This window comes from Cyanistes caeruleus, chromosome Z (genome assembly GCF_971803275.1).
Source record: "Cyanistes caeruleus chromosome Z, bCyaCae1.hap1.1, whole genome shotgun sequence".
Classification (NCBI taxonomy): domain Eukaryota; kingdom Metazoa; phylum Chordata; class Aves; order Passeriformes; family Paridae; genus Cyanistes; species Cyanistes caeruleus.
The window spans coordinates 3502681-3516411 of record NC_141732.1 but is presented as its reverse complement, the minus strand read 5'-3'; the positions used below and the strand labels follow the sequence as shown (position 1 = coordinate 3516411).

The following is a 13731-nucleotide window of genomic DNA, read 5'->3' as shown; positions in this document are numbered from 1 at the left end:
TTTTTCCTAAAATGATGTTCAGTTAATGTTTTGGAATTGCAACTGACATTCTAAAGCAAATTTGTAATTTGGGACTTCAAGTGGCAGTGCTTAATCACTGGAATTTGTTCAGGGAGGGTGCATTTTTCACTTGGAAAAGGAAAAGCTGTAAAATATTTTTGTCCCTTTTGTTTAGTGATGCCTTTGATGTTCAGTATGGTGTAGTTGTCATTCGTCTCAAGGAGGGCCTGGACATTTCTCACCTTCAGGGCCAAGGTATGACTTACTTTGTTACATCTGGTGAATTTTTCTGTTCTAATTCCCTTCTGAAACTTCATTCTGAAAAATATTGAAGCTCAGTAAGAAAAATCAACAAAACACCACTGTTGTGGTACAGTAAAATTCAGTGAAATTAGTGATAAGTAATAAGATAGTAACCCATGATCAGCAGCAGAACTTGGCTCTTCTGTGTTTCACCTCTTTGTATTTTAAATTGTATAGAGCTTCTTCCAGAAGATCTGCTGCTTTCCTGAAACTGATTAGTCATGCTGGCAAGTTGGCATCAAGTATTTGGGGCTCAAGCCCAGAAATTGTGAAAATCGCAGCAAATACCACAATGTACAGGAATGCCATTGATTTTGGTGTGGGTTGCCAACCCCTACACAGACTAGTTTAGGGACTCTGAGTAGTCTGCCTCAAATTTGGGGGAGGTTTTCTGTGTGGAAGACTTGGCTATGCTTTTTGAGTAGTGTTCTTAAGTGGAATGGTGTGATTTTAGTTAAATTCCAAGCCCGTGAGCTTTGGAGCAGCTGTCCTGATTTGATAATCTGGAATTTGTTTGTGGCTTGCTCCATACAATGCTGCTACCATGAGGAGAAGTGACACAAGGAGGGGCATCCCCCTGAAGGAGGAGGTTCCTTTACTGGAAAAGATGAATGTTCTAGTATCTGGAGAGAGTCAGAGAGCCTTGCCACCATGTGCAGGAGGGGCAGAGGAGGGTGAGAAATGGCAAGGAGTGAACCTGCAGTGTGGAAACAACACTGCTGAGAAAACTGGGAACATAGCACCAAGGTGTCAGAAGGATCTTGGTACCCACTGAGGACTGTGTGAGTTTGCTTCAGCTCTGACAGCTCTTGCACAGAGGCAAACCTGGGAAAAAGGCTTGGCAGTGAGACAGACACACTTGGTCTGTGCTGTGCCTAAGGCTCGTCTTCCTCTTGGAGTTAAAAGCAGAAATCGTTTCACCAAGTGATTTTTTTTTTTCCCCCCCTCTTCTGGTTGTAGTTCCACAGTGTTACTGAGCTCTGTTTTTAGACTCTGGGCATGCAGTCAGCAGCCACAACCTGAGAAAGCAGCAGAAAATGACAGCTCTGCTCAGAGGGAGAGCCTCTTTTTGCTCTGAAGAAGTTCACAGAATACTTTTGTGTTGTTTTTCCCCACTCCTGCCCTCTTTGCTGTGGTGTAACTGTTGCAGCAGGATGTAGTTGATATTAAACCCAGTCAGTGTAGTCACATACCTCTGTTTGTGGTGTTTGTAACAATTCATTGCATCCTAATGGTTTTTTTTGCTTTTTACAAAGATTTGCTGTCATCCCAAGAGAAGTCTCCCTGCACCAAGGATGTCATAGTAAAAGTGGATTACAGCAAGAAGTCTGAGACAGACACCTCCATAGCTTTTGCTCCATCATCCAGTGAAAGAACTCCCACTCCACGCAAAGGTAACTGCTAGTTAGCAGAGAAGATTGAATTCTCACTCTTCCACCCTCTCATTCTGCCCAGGGATTATTTAGGGGGTTTTTTTTTGTCTCCAGAATAGATGTTGATGTCTGATCTCTTCAGTACTTTGGTTCAGATCTTACCAGGATGTAAAATAAATACTTGTTTCAAGACCCCTAAATAAACCAGGTGGTAGGCAATGACTTAAAATGGATTTTTTTTTTTGTTACTGAGCTTGAGAGACAGTAAAAAATGCTTGAGGATTGTGCTCCACATCTGTATGTTAGGAGTGCTTGGAATGTTGCTAAATTTATGGAGATTTGTTCATCTCAGACTTGAATACTACGTGCATAGTAACAAATACAAATCATTCAAGAGACTTTGACATGACAGTAAACAACTTTACTCTTTTCTTATAAAGTAAAAACTTTAATAGTTAGATGGGTAGTGGAGGTATATATAAATTTTTTTAAGTACAGGTGAATCCTAGGATTTGGTAGACTGCATTTGCGTGCTTTTCTCCGTGCAAAAAAACTGCTTCATTTCACATCTTTATTTTCTAATTTTTTTTTTTTTAAATTTACATTTGTATTGTGTTCATTAATGTCACAAATGAAATTAACCTTTTCATTTTGTATCTTCAAACACCTTCCAGAGGAGGATGAGGATGGAAAGACTCCAACACAGCCACTGTTGAATAAAGGCAGGCATTTTCCATCTTTTTGTGTTAAATCATTCTTTTACATTGTTGATTTCAGTTTTCCTTTTGTAATTCTTTCTACACCTAAGTACCAGAGGGGAAAATACCAACCATGCAATGTTTATTTGTTTCTTCATATCTGCTTTAGAATTGCTTCATCCTTAGGGACTAGGCTGTGAAAAAAAAAGCAACATTGTGGAAATTCCCAGAAGAAGCTGCTGCTGAGAAAGGATTGTGCATAAGTGTTGGAATTTTTAAAAAATGAAAACTAAAAAGCTCTTCTCTTAAAGTAACATTTGAAATGTGTTCAGGACCTTTCTGCTTTCTCAGTTCTGTGTCAGGTGTCTGTCTGGGTCCTTGCTTGGTTCAGGAAATAGCATCTGATGGTGTAGTGGAAATGCTCTCAGTTTATTCAGTGTATCTTCCAAAGTCATGGTTGTTGCTCTGTCATTTGGAAACAGTTCAATATCCTGAAAATTAAGGCTCAGTACAGCTGCTCAGTGAGGTGAACATGTTGAAACAATGCAAAGTAGTCCTTCAAATCAGCATTTTGAGAAATCACCTGAGCAGTTTTCACTTCCTCGTTTATTTCAGACTTGTTCCGAGTTGATCAGGTATTTTTTGCCTTAACTGCAATTCATCTGAACTGTTTTGACATTCTCTTTGTAATTTCAGCAGCTAGAAGCTTTTGTGTTTTAATAATGGAAAGTGAGATTATATCTTGAAGCACAAGATGGCAGTTTGGAAGAAGTCCCAGTATGCAATAAAGTAGTATATTAATGTAAATCAGTCACAGATGTGCTCTAAATTTAAAAAACTCCTGATAAAATAAGGACAGAGACAAATGTCAGACTCCTGGCTCTTGTTCAGACTGAGGTTTTAATTAAGAGAAAGAGGATAGGGTTTTTTCTCTGCAGTTCAAAGAGAAAAGATCTATATTATTCTAACTAAAATTGCTATTATTGTCTCAGTAAATCAAATAACTTTGTTAGGCAAAACAGTACTTTCTGCAAAACGACCCAATATGCATAAATAGCTTTTAATTTCACCACATTCTTCAAAAAACTGGATTTAAGGAAAGAATTGCTTAGGACATGACTTTAACTTGTAAAATCAGCTACCTACATATTTTTAGGGGAAATTTCTGTCAGTTGCAAGAGGTAGAGTACAGATTGCTCCAGTCTAAAGCTCTGGAGCAAAGTTAATTAAATAGTCCAGGCAAATGTCTGTGTAAAGACCTCACACATCTTTTTATTTCTCAGATGCCTGCTAAATGACTTCAGCTGCTGAAATTGAATCTGTAGACATTCTAAATACAGCCAGTTCAGTTTATATCCAGTCAGTCAAAATTTGGAGTTGGGTTGAGGAGGGGTGTAAGGGAAAAATTTTAATTTAAAAGTAGATATATCACAAAATACTAAGAAGTTGCATTTGATGATTTTCAAAGTGATGAAGTAAAATGCTTCAAAACCAAAATTTCACCATATCTTTTTTCCAGATTCAAAGAGCTCTCCTTTAAATTTGGCTGACCAAAGACTTCTTGATGCCAGTTCTCAGTTCCAGAAGAAACAAGGCAAGAGCAATATTGATGTCTGGTGGCTCTTTGATGATGGAGGTAATGTGCTTTATAATTTAAAAAGCTTCAAATGTTGATTAAAAAAAAAAAATCATTATTGGAGTAATTCTGTATTAGTTGTTTAATAAATATAGATACCTGTCAGTCATTTCATGTAAAGTCTATAATCTGGATTATAATCTAATCTAACTGTATTATTTAACAAAGTGCAGTTTTCTTAATCTGTCTCAAATTCTACCCAAAACACAGGTTTGACACTGTTGATTCCTTACCTTATCACCACCAAGAAGAAGTGGAAGGACTGCAAGATCAGGGTGTTCATTGGTGGAAAAATAAACAGGATTGATCATGACAGAAGAGCGTAAGTTTGCCTTAAAAATGCCATTTCAAATGCTAATTCAGCATTGGATTATTTTCTCTTCCTACTTCCCTCATTTCACTTGTTCTTTGCTGGAGGTGTGATCATATTCTGTTGCCTTTCTCAAAAAAAGGTTTTGTTTCCCCCAGATTGTTTTTGGATGAGTTACCTCAAACGAATGTTTTTGCAATATTATCTGATGCTATTTTCAAGTATTTTCTGAGATTATCTTCAAGTGAGAGCTTCTCTTTTATTTTAAAGCCATAAAACTGTTTGGGTTTATTTTCCAAAGCATGTTGTTGATTTATAATCATATGCCAAGTCAGTTTGATCATTGTCCTTGTTACATTTGAGGTGCCTTTTTCCTGTTCCTCAAACCAATGCTTTTTTAAACCAAACATTTATCTGTTTAACCTGTGAAATAATTAAAATTATGATCATGTATAAAGGCTTCTTTTTCTGATGCAGGATGGCTACTCTGCTCAGCAAATTTCGGATAGACTTCTCAGATATTATGGTCCTTGGGGATATTAATACTAAGCCAAAGAAAGAAAAGTAAGTCTCAGAACATACCTTGTTTGTTCATTGAATTTGTCTTTAATATAGAACATTTCATTCTTTCCTACATATGTTAAGGTACAGAAGTTCCTGTGTTGTTCAGTGTTTCACAAAATTATGGGAAATTAATTAACAATAATTCCCATGTCCAAGAATATAGAAATCTGTATTTTTTTTTAAGCTCTGGCCCTTAGATTGTAATACTGAATTCAGAGAAATGAATTTTTTTAAAAAACTGAGTTGTCTTGAGCAGTCCTCTTAAAGAAGAGAGAGACATTCACCAAAACTTAAATGATCTGAATCTCATGAAGTCCTACTTTAGTGTAACTTTAGTTTACTTTAGTTACACTTTAGTGTAACTTTTAGTTACACTTTAGTGTAACAAAGCTTGGTCTTGAAATAGCCTGATTTGGGTTTTCTTTCTTTTTTTCCTTTTCCTTTTTTAACTTGCTTGGACTTTTAATGGACACAGGAATGATCATACATACAATATTTCTTACTTTCATGTTCAAAAAAGCATTAATTATAGATAGCTTTTGGCACAAATTTAGAACAGAATGTGTATGATCTAAAAATATCTTCCATTGCCATTATCCTCCTTTCCCTTCAGGCCTTCTTGAGCATGCTGAAGTTGTAAAAATATCTTTTATATGGCCATGCATTTATCTGAAAGTCTTGATACACCATGGAAAGTAGAGAAGTGTTATTTCAGAACTTGGTTAAATGCTAAAGTTAATACCAGTTCTTTTATTCCCTTTTTAATAGTCTTTTCTTAAATGTATGCAATACACTGAGCAACTAAAACAAAGTGAAACAAATTATTCCTGGCACTCTGGTGCTCTTGGATATTCAGCTTCCAGGAGCCTGCTGCTGTGAAAGGTGTAAGTGCTGATGGAGTAGCACCCATTTATGCATCGCAGTTGAGATCCTAGAATCACATGGAATTATTTTTGTTTAATAGAAGTGATCCATTAATTATTTCTTCTGAGAGGGTTTTTCTTTCTGTCTCTGTGGATACCTCCCCACAATATATCCAAAATATTTCTAAATACGATTTAGGTATTAAAAACAGCTGGAAGCCAAGTGGAGGAAGATTTATTTTTAACAGTTGCTGTGCTGTATAATAGTGTTATTATTAGATCTCTTTTTGCTCAGCCAAAGAAGAGCAGATCACATTTGTTTTCTTCCTTATGGTTAAGGTGAAGTCATTGTACAGTAAAGACCACCAAAGGTAGCTATGAAGATGTTTTGTTTGTCATGTGAGTTTTTCCTGGAGGAAATGTAGGTAAAAAAGTAGGATAACAAGAGTTCTTTCTAGCAGAAATTAATTCCTCCTTCATCTTCAGAAGGCTTTCTTCTGAAGTTACTGCTCTAAAGTCCTGGTAAATTCAAAGCATTCGTATTCTTACCAGTGCAACAGGAAGACTAAGTTGGATATCTGTGCTTTTTTCATTTGAATGTGGCTCCTGGACTGTACCAGAAAGAGATAAAAGAAGCAAAGTAAAAAGATCAAAGTCAGAATCCTAACAGCAGTGGCATGAGACTTGATAGCTGGTTTTTTACTGTGGCATGTAAACTCCCTCCTTCAACATTAGTTCTGAAGAACCTGCTCCTAGTTATTGTCACTGTCCCTTTTTAAGGATAATACTGTTCAGCTTTTAAAATTAGAGGTGAATTTCTGAACTGAGTATAACTTTAATTGTATGATGGATTGTTTGCTGAATCATAATGTCTGCATGTGCAAAAAGCTGATTTGATGTTCTAACTGCAACAGGGTGGGGGGGAAGGAAAAGCTTCAGTTCGTTTTTACATAGCAATGAAACCTAATTTCTGAAAAATTATTGAAATAATAATAAAAAAATTATTAAAAATATTTTCAATATTCAAATAATTTTTGACATAAAAAATTCCTATCTGCTCTAATGCTTGTTTATTTAATCCTTCCAGTATTGCAGCTTTTGAGGAAATGATAGAGCCCTTCCGACTTCATGAGGATGATAAAGAACAAGAAGTTGCAGATAAAATGAAGGAGGATGAACCATGGAGGATAACAGATAATGAGCTTGAGCTTTACAAAACAAAGGTTCTGGGCTTTTTTAGAATGTTACATCAGTTAAAACTTCCTTCTGCTGCATTTGTGGTTGTGATAACAATTGGTTAATTCCTGCTATTCTCTCTCATCCACAGCACTTGTTATAAAGTACCTGCTTTTTATTAATTACTCATTCCAGTTGGCTGTTCTGTCTTTCTTTTTTATTATTTTCCCTTTTTTTAAAAGAATTTTTTGTAGTTTTTAAATAAAAGCTGTTCCTAACAAGTTTCCTTTTATTTGCAGACTTACCGACAGATTAGGTTAAACGAGTTGCTGAAAGAACATTCAAGTACAGCTAACATAATTGTCATGTAAGTAAATTATTTGGATTTTTTGGTAGTGCCTGAATTGATATGGAGCTGTAATTTGGAATATAAATGTAAATATAGATCAGGAACAAAACTCTGCCTTGTCATAGAAGTATAGAAATATTCAAGATTTCAGGGCTGGCTGTATTTATTTATTGGAAGCATGGAGCCACTATTTTGCTGAAGAATAAAATGTCCTTTTTGATGTTGTGCTTTTGATGATGCTGTTTCAGGTGATCACCCCTATGTTTGTGGTGCAGCTCAGGATTGTCACATTCTTTCTCCTCTGGTGTGCAGTTACTCCCCTCTTTCTCAAGTCCTTCCTTCGATTTCCTTTTCTAGAGGATCTCTCTAGATAAAATTAAGTCACTATCTTGCTCAGAGATTTTTGGAGGATTGCTTTTGGTGTGAACAAGCAAGAGGCAGATTGCAGATCTCTTACCATATTTTAAAATGTTGAAGATGAGGAAAATGTACTCAGCTGAGGAGAATTCTGCATGAAGCCGCCTGGGTATTAAATGGTGTTAACAGGCCAAAAGTGAGGGGGAAATAGATGTAAATGCCTGTGATGTTTAAGATACAAATTCTGAGGGGGGAGGAAATATTAAAAATATCAGTGAATTTGGCTTAATATTTAGATCTTTCTGTAAGCATCTGTCATATTTATTACGATCTGACTTGTACCTGGCCAGGTTTTTCTGCTCAGTGAAAGTTGTTTCCCTTGTGGCTTGCAGGAGCTTGCCAGTGGCACGGAAAGGGGCAGTTTCCAGTGCACTGTACATGGCCTGGCTGGAAGTTCTCTCTAAAGACCTGCCACCCATCCTCCTTGTCCGTGGGAATCATCAGAGTGTCCTCACCTTCTATTCCTAAGAGTGCTGCAGGTGGCACAGCTGTGATGAAATGGTACTGCAGTGCCCAAGGGAGAGGCACTGCCGTGGTCTATCGCTCATTAACATCACAAAGGCAAAAAGTGACTCTTCTTTCACTATTTCACTGACTTGAAAGCACACAAGGAAAGTCACTGTATTTCTAAAGTTGTGACATCTTCAGTTTTATTCTATATTTTCTGTAATTTAATCTTGCTTAATGGGGGAGGATTCCTTGTTAGACTGAAGAACAAGACGAGCTTTTTGTTTGCTATTTGAATAGCAGCAATAAAATGTTGTATTTTTGATCAATGAAAGGATTATAGATTTATAAAAGCCTTTTAGCCTTGAGGTGCCTTCTGAAATTAACCAAATCTCACCCATACATCCTATTTTGTAAATTTATATAGAATGTCAAAATCTGCCTTCAACTAAGAGTTTCGATCAGACTTCCTTTAGTTTTTGGTCTATTCCATATTACAATAAAAATGAATGCTGCTTTTCAGTCTTCCATTGAGCTATTAGTTCTTAGTACTGTATGTTTTTTGTCATCAGAAAGTTTTTCGATTTGTTGGGGTTTTTTTTTTTGTTCGTTTGTTTTTGTTTTTTCTATTATTACATCTGTTAGATTTAAAGGTGAGAATTGGGGCAGGTCAGCTGAACTAAAGCAAATCCCTGACATTTGCTGTCATTAAGTTTTATAACAGTTAAAACAAAATTAATTCTGCTTGAAGAGAGGGTTTTTTTTCTCAAATTTGACAATGTGTATTACTTTGGCAGTAGTCTGAGACAGCTAATTTTATCTGCCTTGGCAGAGTGTAATATCCTCTAAGTCTTAGCTCTGCTGTGAAATCAAGCTCATCTTGCTGGCTTGAGGCTTTTTATCTTAATGCAAATTAGAAGAAAATAAAAGACCAGACCTGTCCTAGTTCTTGGCCTCTTATGTTTTAGTGTCACTTTCAACTTATTTTTGAAACAAAACTCGACTTAAGGCTTGAATGGGGATAATAAAAGCAATGTGATGCTATCTAACAGAAAACAGTAAACACTATGTGGAGTTGTGCTATCCAGTATGAAATGTAAAAGCTGCAGTTCTCTCGCATTTTTCAACAAATGGTTAAACGGACCACTGAGTTCTTAGGGGAGATGTTTTTAGGTCAATTCATTCAGTTGTCAGAAAATGAGTTTAGTCTTATTGAATAATACTCAGGTTTGATCGTCTAGCAGTTTTGATCTATTCCATACATCCTACTTTATACATTTTCTATGTTCAATAAAGAAACTGCCAGTCTTGTGTGCCCTTTCATTGTATATTTTGGAAACTTCATTATTTAGTCTGCTACAAACACCTGCAAAAGAAATTTCACTTGAGCCTTTGTATAAAGGTTAGTAATGTGAACTATTTTTTAAATTCCTAATATTTTTTGGATAGAAAGGATTGCCTAAAAACATTTCACAAGCTTTTGATATTAGCATTGGACATGCTACTGGATCAGTTTACCAATGGGTGAGTAACTTTCATTTAAGGATGCACAGAAAAAGGTTTTTTGGTTTTTTGGTTTTTTTTTTGGTTGGTTGGTTTGTTTGAGGTTTGTTTTTTGGGATTTTTTTCCTTTTTTTCTGCTAAATACAGGATCAAATTGAAATGTAACTGTTCCTTTTGAAGGACAAAGTATAATCATTGTGTGGCAAGATAGAGCTTCAACTTCTTGTGATTAAAGATAAAAACACACTGTGCAGTGTACACTGTTGTCAAGTTCTTGGTAAACTGCAAAAAAAACCTTTTTTTTTTCTTTTTTTTTTTTTTTCTGCTGTTTCTGTCAATTGGATTTTTGAGACTATGGAATCATTTCACTTTTGAAAAACTTCTAAGAAAAACAAACATGCATGTCTTGCTGCTAAGTGTGAGATAACTGATGCCAGCATGAACCCAGCTTGTTATGATAAAACATTGTAAGACAAGACAGACAGTGTGGGGTCAAAAAAAAAACGTTTCCTTCCCGGTGGGGGGATGTGGATCAAACTTACCAACATAAATATCACAGGTTTTACAGTGTTTTTGTAGGGGATAAGGTTGTCACATTGTGCATAGGGAATCATTGCCACATTTCTCCTTGTTTTGTGGGTAACATTCTTTTGAGCAGATGGACAGTATGGCATGGACTTAGTGCTGCTATCTAAAAAAAAATAAAAATAAAAATACAAAAACAAAATGTGCACAGGTACACTTATTTAAAAAAGGTTTATTTGCCCATTCAGGAAACCATTGCTTGTGATCTGTAACACAACACAGAAACCAAATGAAGTGTGTGTATACATGCATATATGTGTATAAAATTATATAAAGTATATCTAAATATGCATAATGGGGATAGTTAAGGTCATGTCTGTGAAATACCATAGGATGCTTTTCACATGCACTCTCAGGAGTCCACTAATGCTAGGCATGAGGGCAAGTTCCAAGATTATTTGCTCACTTAAATTTGAACAGTTTGTGGTAATTGTCTGCAAAAGATGTCAGTCAGTGGCAGTCACTCCAACTCCTGCTTTGATTTTGATGCCAAATTTACTTATGTTCCAATCATCATTAATTACGTGGAAAATTAAATCACTTACACATGGCAATTCATACCTTCTTATAGATTAGGTTCCTTTGTATGGGTTTAGGAAGACAATAATAGCTGGTGAAAATCAATTATTTATTTGTTCACTTGTGTTTAGGTTTCCTTTTACATACATTCTTTTTATATGCTTTTTTTCTGACATTACATATTTAAAAAAAAATAACTAAAAATAATTTAAAAGATTTGAGCGTTAGTGGGTTGTGGCCCACTTGGTTTGAGAGGATGTAAGATGTGACACTGTACTGTAACTGTCCCACACAAATGCTTTTCTAATGTTTTAACGTAATTATTGCAGTTAATACTTTGTACCAGGGGGATGTCACTGCAATAAAAGAAGTGAATTCAATACAACTCTCTTGTCTAACAAAGACTTTTCTTTTTTTTTTTTTTTTTTTTTTTTTGGGTGGTGGTAAGGGAATGATGTTCATAACCCAACAGGTTTCTGCTGAATTTGGTTCCTGAAGTGAATGTGCTTATTGCATCCATCCAATAATTATCTTTGTAGTGGAATTTGCACAGGACCAGAGGGACTTAAAGCAATTCATGCATCTGGTACAAGACCAAAACTGTCTTGTTTTTCGGGGAGGAATGTTTTCCTCTAGTAGGCTTAGAAACAGCAGTTGTTGTGTAAGAAATTAACCTTGTAAAGTTTGCCTTGACTTGCACATGACCCATCCTCAGCCCCTGGTGCCCCCCAGCTGCAGTGGTGCTGCCTGAAAATCTGTTCTAATTCATTTTGCCCCTGAATGCAGGGAAGGATCCTCTTAACTCCTCTTTCTCACATTGAAACAGAAGTCCACTGGGACATGAAATGTGTTAGGAAAATAGCTTCCCACTGTTGCAAGGTGGCTTTGTAAGCAAGGTATGTTTGTCCCTAACTTCAGTACAGTCCCCTAAAAAGCACTGAAAATCTGGAGTTTAAAAGCATAAAGGGTGAGTTCTGTCATTAAAATCCTACAGGACACTGGAAAATTTAAAACAGGACACTTTTCACCTTGGTGCTTGTTCTTCACCAGTCTAATTACACTTCTCACATAACCCAAAACCTGTTTTTTGCAGCTGGGGTGGGAGCCAGGCTTTGGGTCAGGCAGCAATGGCCAAATCCTTCCTGCTATTTATTCTGCCTTTGTGTGGTGCTGCACAGGTTTCCAGAGCTGACTGGGTTGGGCTGGAGGAGGCCACTGCCTGCGTTTAGGACAGAGGGGGATGGAAACTGGTCTGAAACTTTGAGTGGAAAGAGAAAACGATGAAGCAGTAGCAGGCACATTCTCCAAAGGGCAGCAGGGAAGATGTTTTTCCTGAAGTACAGGAATGCCCAGGGGTGCATCTGGTGCTGACAGGCTGTGCTCCATCCTTCAGGCTCCTCTGCACTTGCTGACAGCTGCAGGAACAGGAGTTACCGAGGCTGACTCCTTACACCCTGTCCTTGCTGACCTGAGAGCAGCAAAAGGAGCCTGAGCACAGTTTCTTTGTCCCTCCTGTGATCTGCCTGTTCTCTCTCCCAGAAAACATTGGCTTTCTGTCCAGGAACCCTCTCTGAGCCCTGCCTGCACAGCCAGGATATTTAATGTATTTAATATATTTAATATATTTATTTAATTGCACCTCACAACAGGCAGCAGAGAAAGGGAACCCCTTAGGATTTAAACTGTCAGGCCATCTTAAATTAAACTTTTTAACACATCCTCCTCTAAAGATCTCTCAGTAGTGTGCCAGTCTACAGAGAGCAACAGCGAAGGCCTGCAGGGAGATGTCAGCCTGCTCTGCCTTGCTAAGAGTGTTGTGAAAATGAAAGTAAAGCAGCCTGTCTTGTGGCCCTCAGCCCTCTTACCCCTGCTGACAGCACTTTAATGGCAGTAGCCCCTGGCTCTGAGAGATTTGCCTCACAATCCTGCTCCTGGGATCTGGGGAAACTGACCCTGCCAAGCTGCAGCCAAAACAAACTCCAGCATGAGGTTTCATGTCCAGGTACATTCCCTGGTAGCCCCTCAGATCTATCCACAGCTGTAACAAAACTCCTCCTGCTCACAGAACATCATTTTTAGTGAGGGAAATCCTATTCCTGTACAGTTTCTAGGAGTTCCAGCTAAAATCGTATCACCAGGTGGCACCACTGCCTTTCAGCATTTCGTGTAATGCCTGAAGCTGCACTGTCAAATGCACTTTTCCTGCTCTGTTCCACTGGTCTCATTCATTAAATGACTTAGCACTGTGAGAAAACAACAAATACCAGCATAGTAATATTGTTTTCCATAATTTTTTTAAAAATACTTTTGACTGGAATGGTGAAGAGTTTAATACTAATTCTGTCAGGCCCTGTGGAGAAAAATACTGTGTTTTTTCTCCAGAGAGATGCAGGAACCTTCAAGCAGAAGTTGCCTGATGAATTCAAACAGCCTTTTCACCACCAAGTCACCACTTCCTTCACAACACATCGGGTGATGCTTGCTTTTCTCAGCAGCTCTCTCCAGCTGTGTTAACCTGAGGGAGCAGAAGGAGAAATGCTGCAGGCAGAGAGAGAAAAGATGTTAGAACATTGCCAGCATGTCCCATCCAGCTTCAGGGTGATCTGTGCATTTCAATAAGGCGTTTTACTTCATCAGTATTTCATAAGGAGCAAACAAGACAACTGTCTGCCACTTCCCATAAAGGTGGGAGCGGGACAAAAGAAAATGCTTTTGTGTCATTCTGAAATATTCAGGCATTGTCTGTTTAAAGTACTGAAGGAAACTGAATCGCGTAGCACCAGACACATTTTCAAGTTAATTTAGCTTGAAAATAACTTTATCACTCTGTTGAAATTGTTGAACAGTTTTACAGCCACTAAATCTTGGAACATCTCTGCAATTAAATTTGTCTATGCAAAACAGATGGTAACATGGAGTCAGTCACGAGCAAAGTATTTCCACAGCTCTGGCTGAAAATTAAAGAGCTGGGATTAGTCTTGAAATATC

At 37.4% G+C, this 13731-nt stretch overlaps 1 protein-coding gene across 5 annotated transcripts in view; it reads left to right on the top strand.

Annotated features, from left to right (window-relative positions):
- Positions 1-9464, top strand: part of SLC12A2 (solute carrier family 12 member 2) — a 52636-nt gene extending 43172 nt beyond the window's left edge. For 4 of the 5 annotated variants that reach the window (XM_086869803.1, XM_023945072.2, XM_086869802.1 and 1 more), the window contains exons 19-27: positions 176-255; positions 1560-1697; positions 2351-2398; positions 3894-4010; positions 4221-4332; positions 4798-4884; positions 6835-6970; positions 7223-7290; positions 8022-9464. In XM_086869803.1, coding sequence (XP_086725929.1) covers positions 176-255; positions 1560-1697; positions 2351-2398; positions 3894-4010; positions 4221-4332; positions 4798-4884; positions 6835-6970; positions 7223-7290; positions 8022-8157 — 922 coding nt within the window. In that variant the 3' untranslated portion in view covers positions 8158-9464. The remainder of the gene's footprint in view (positions 1-175; positions 256-1559; positions 1698-2350; positions 2399-3893; positions 4011-4220; positions 4333-4797; positions 4885-6834; positions 6971-7222; positions 7291-8021) is intronic. The other variant, XM_023945073.2, reaches the window with a different exon arrangement.
- Positions 9465-13731: the final 4267 nt, after the last annotated feature.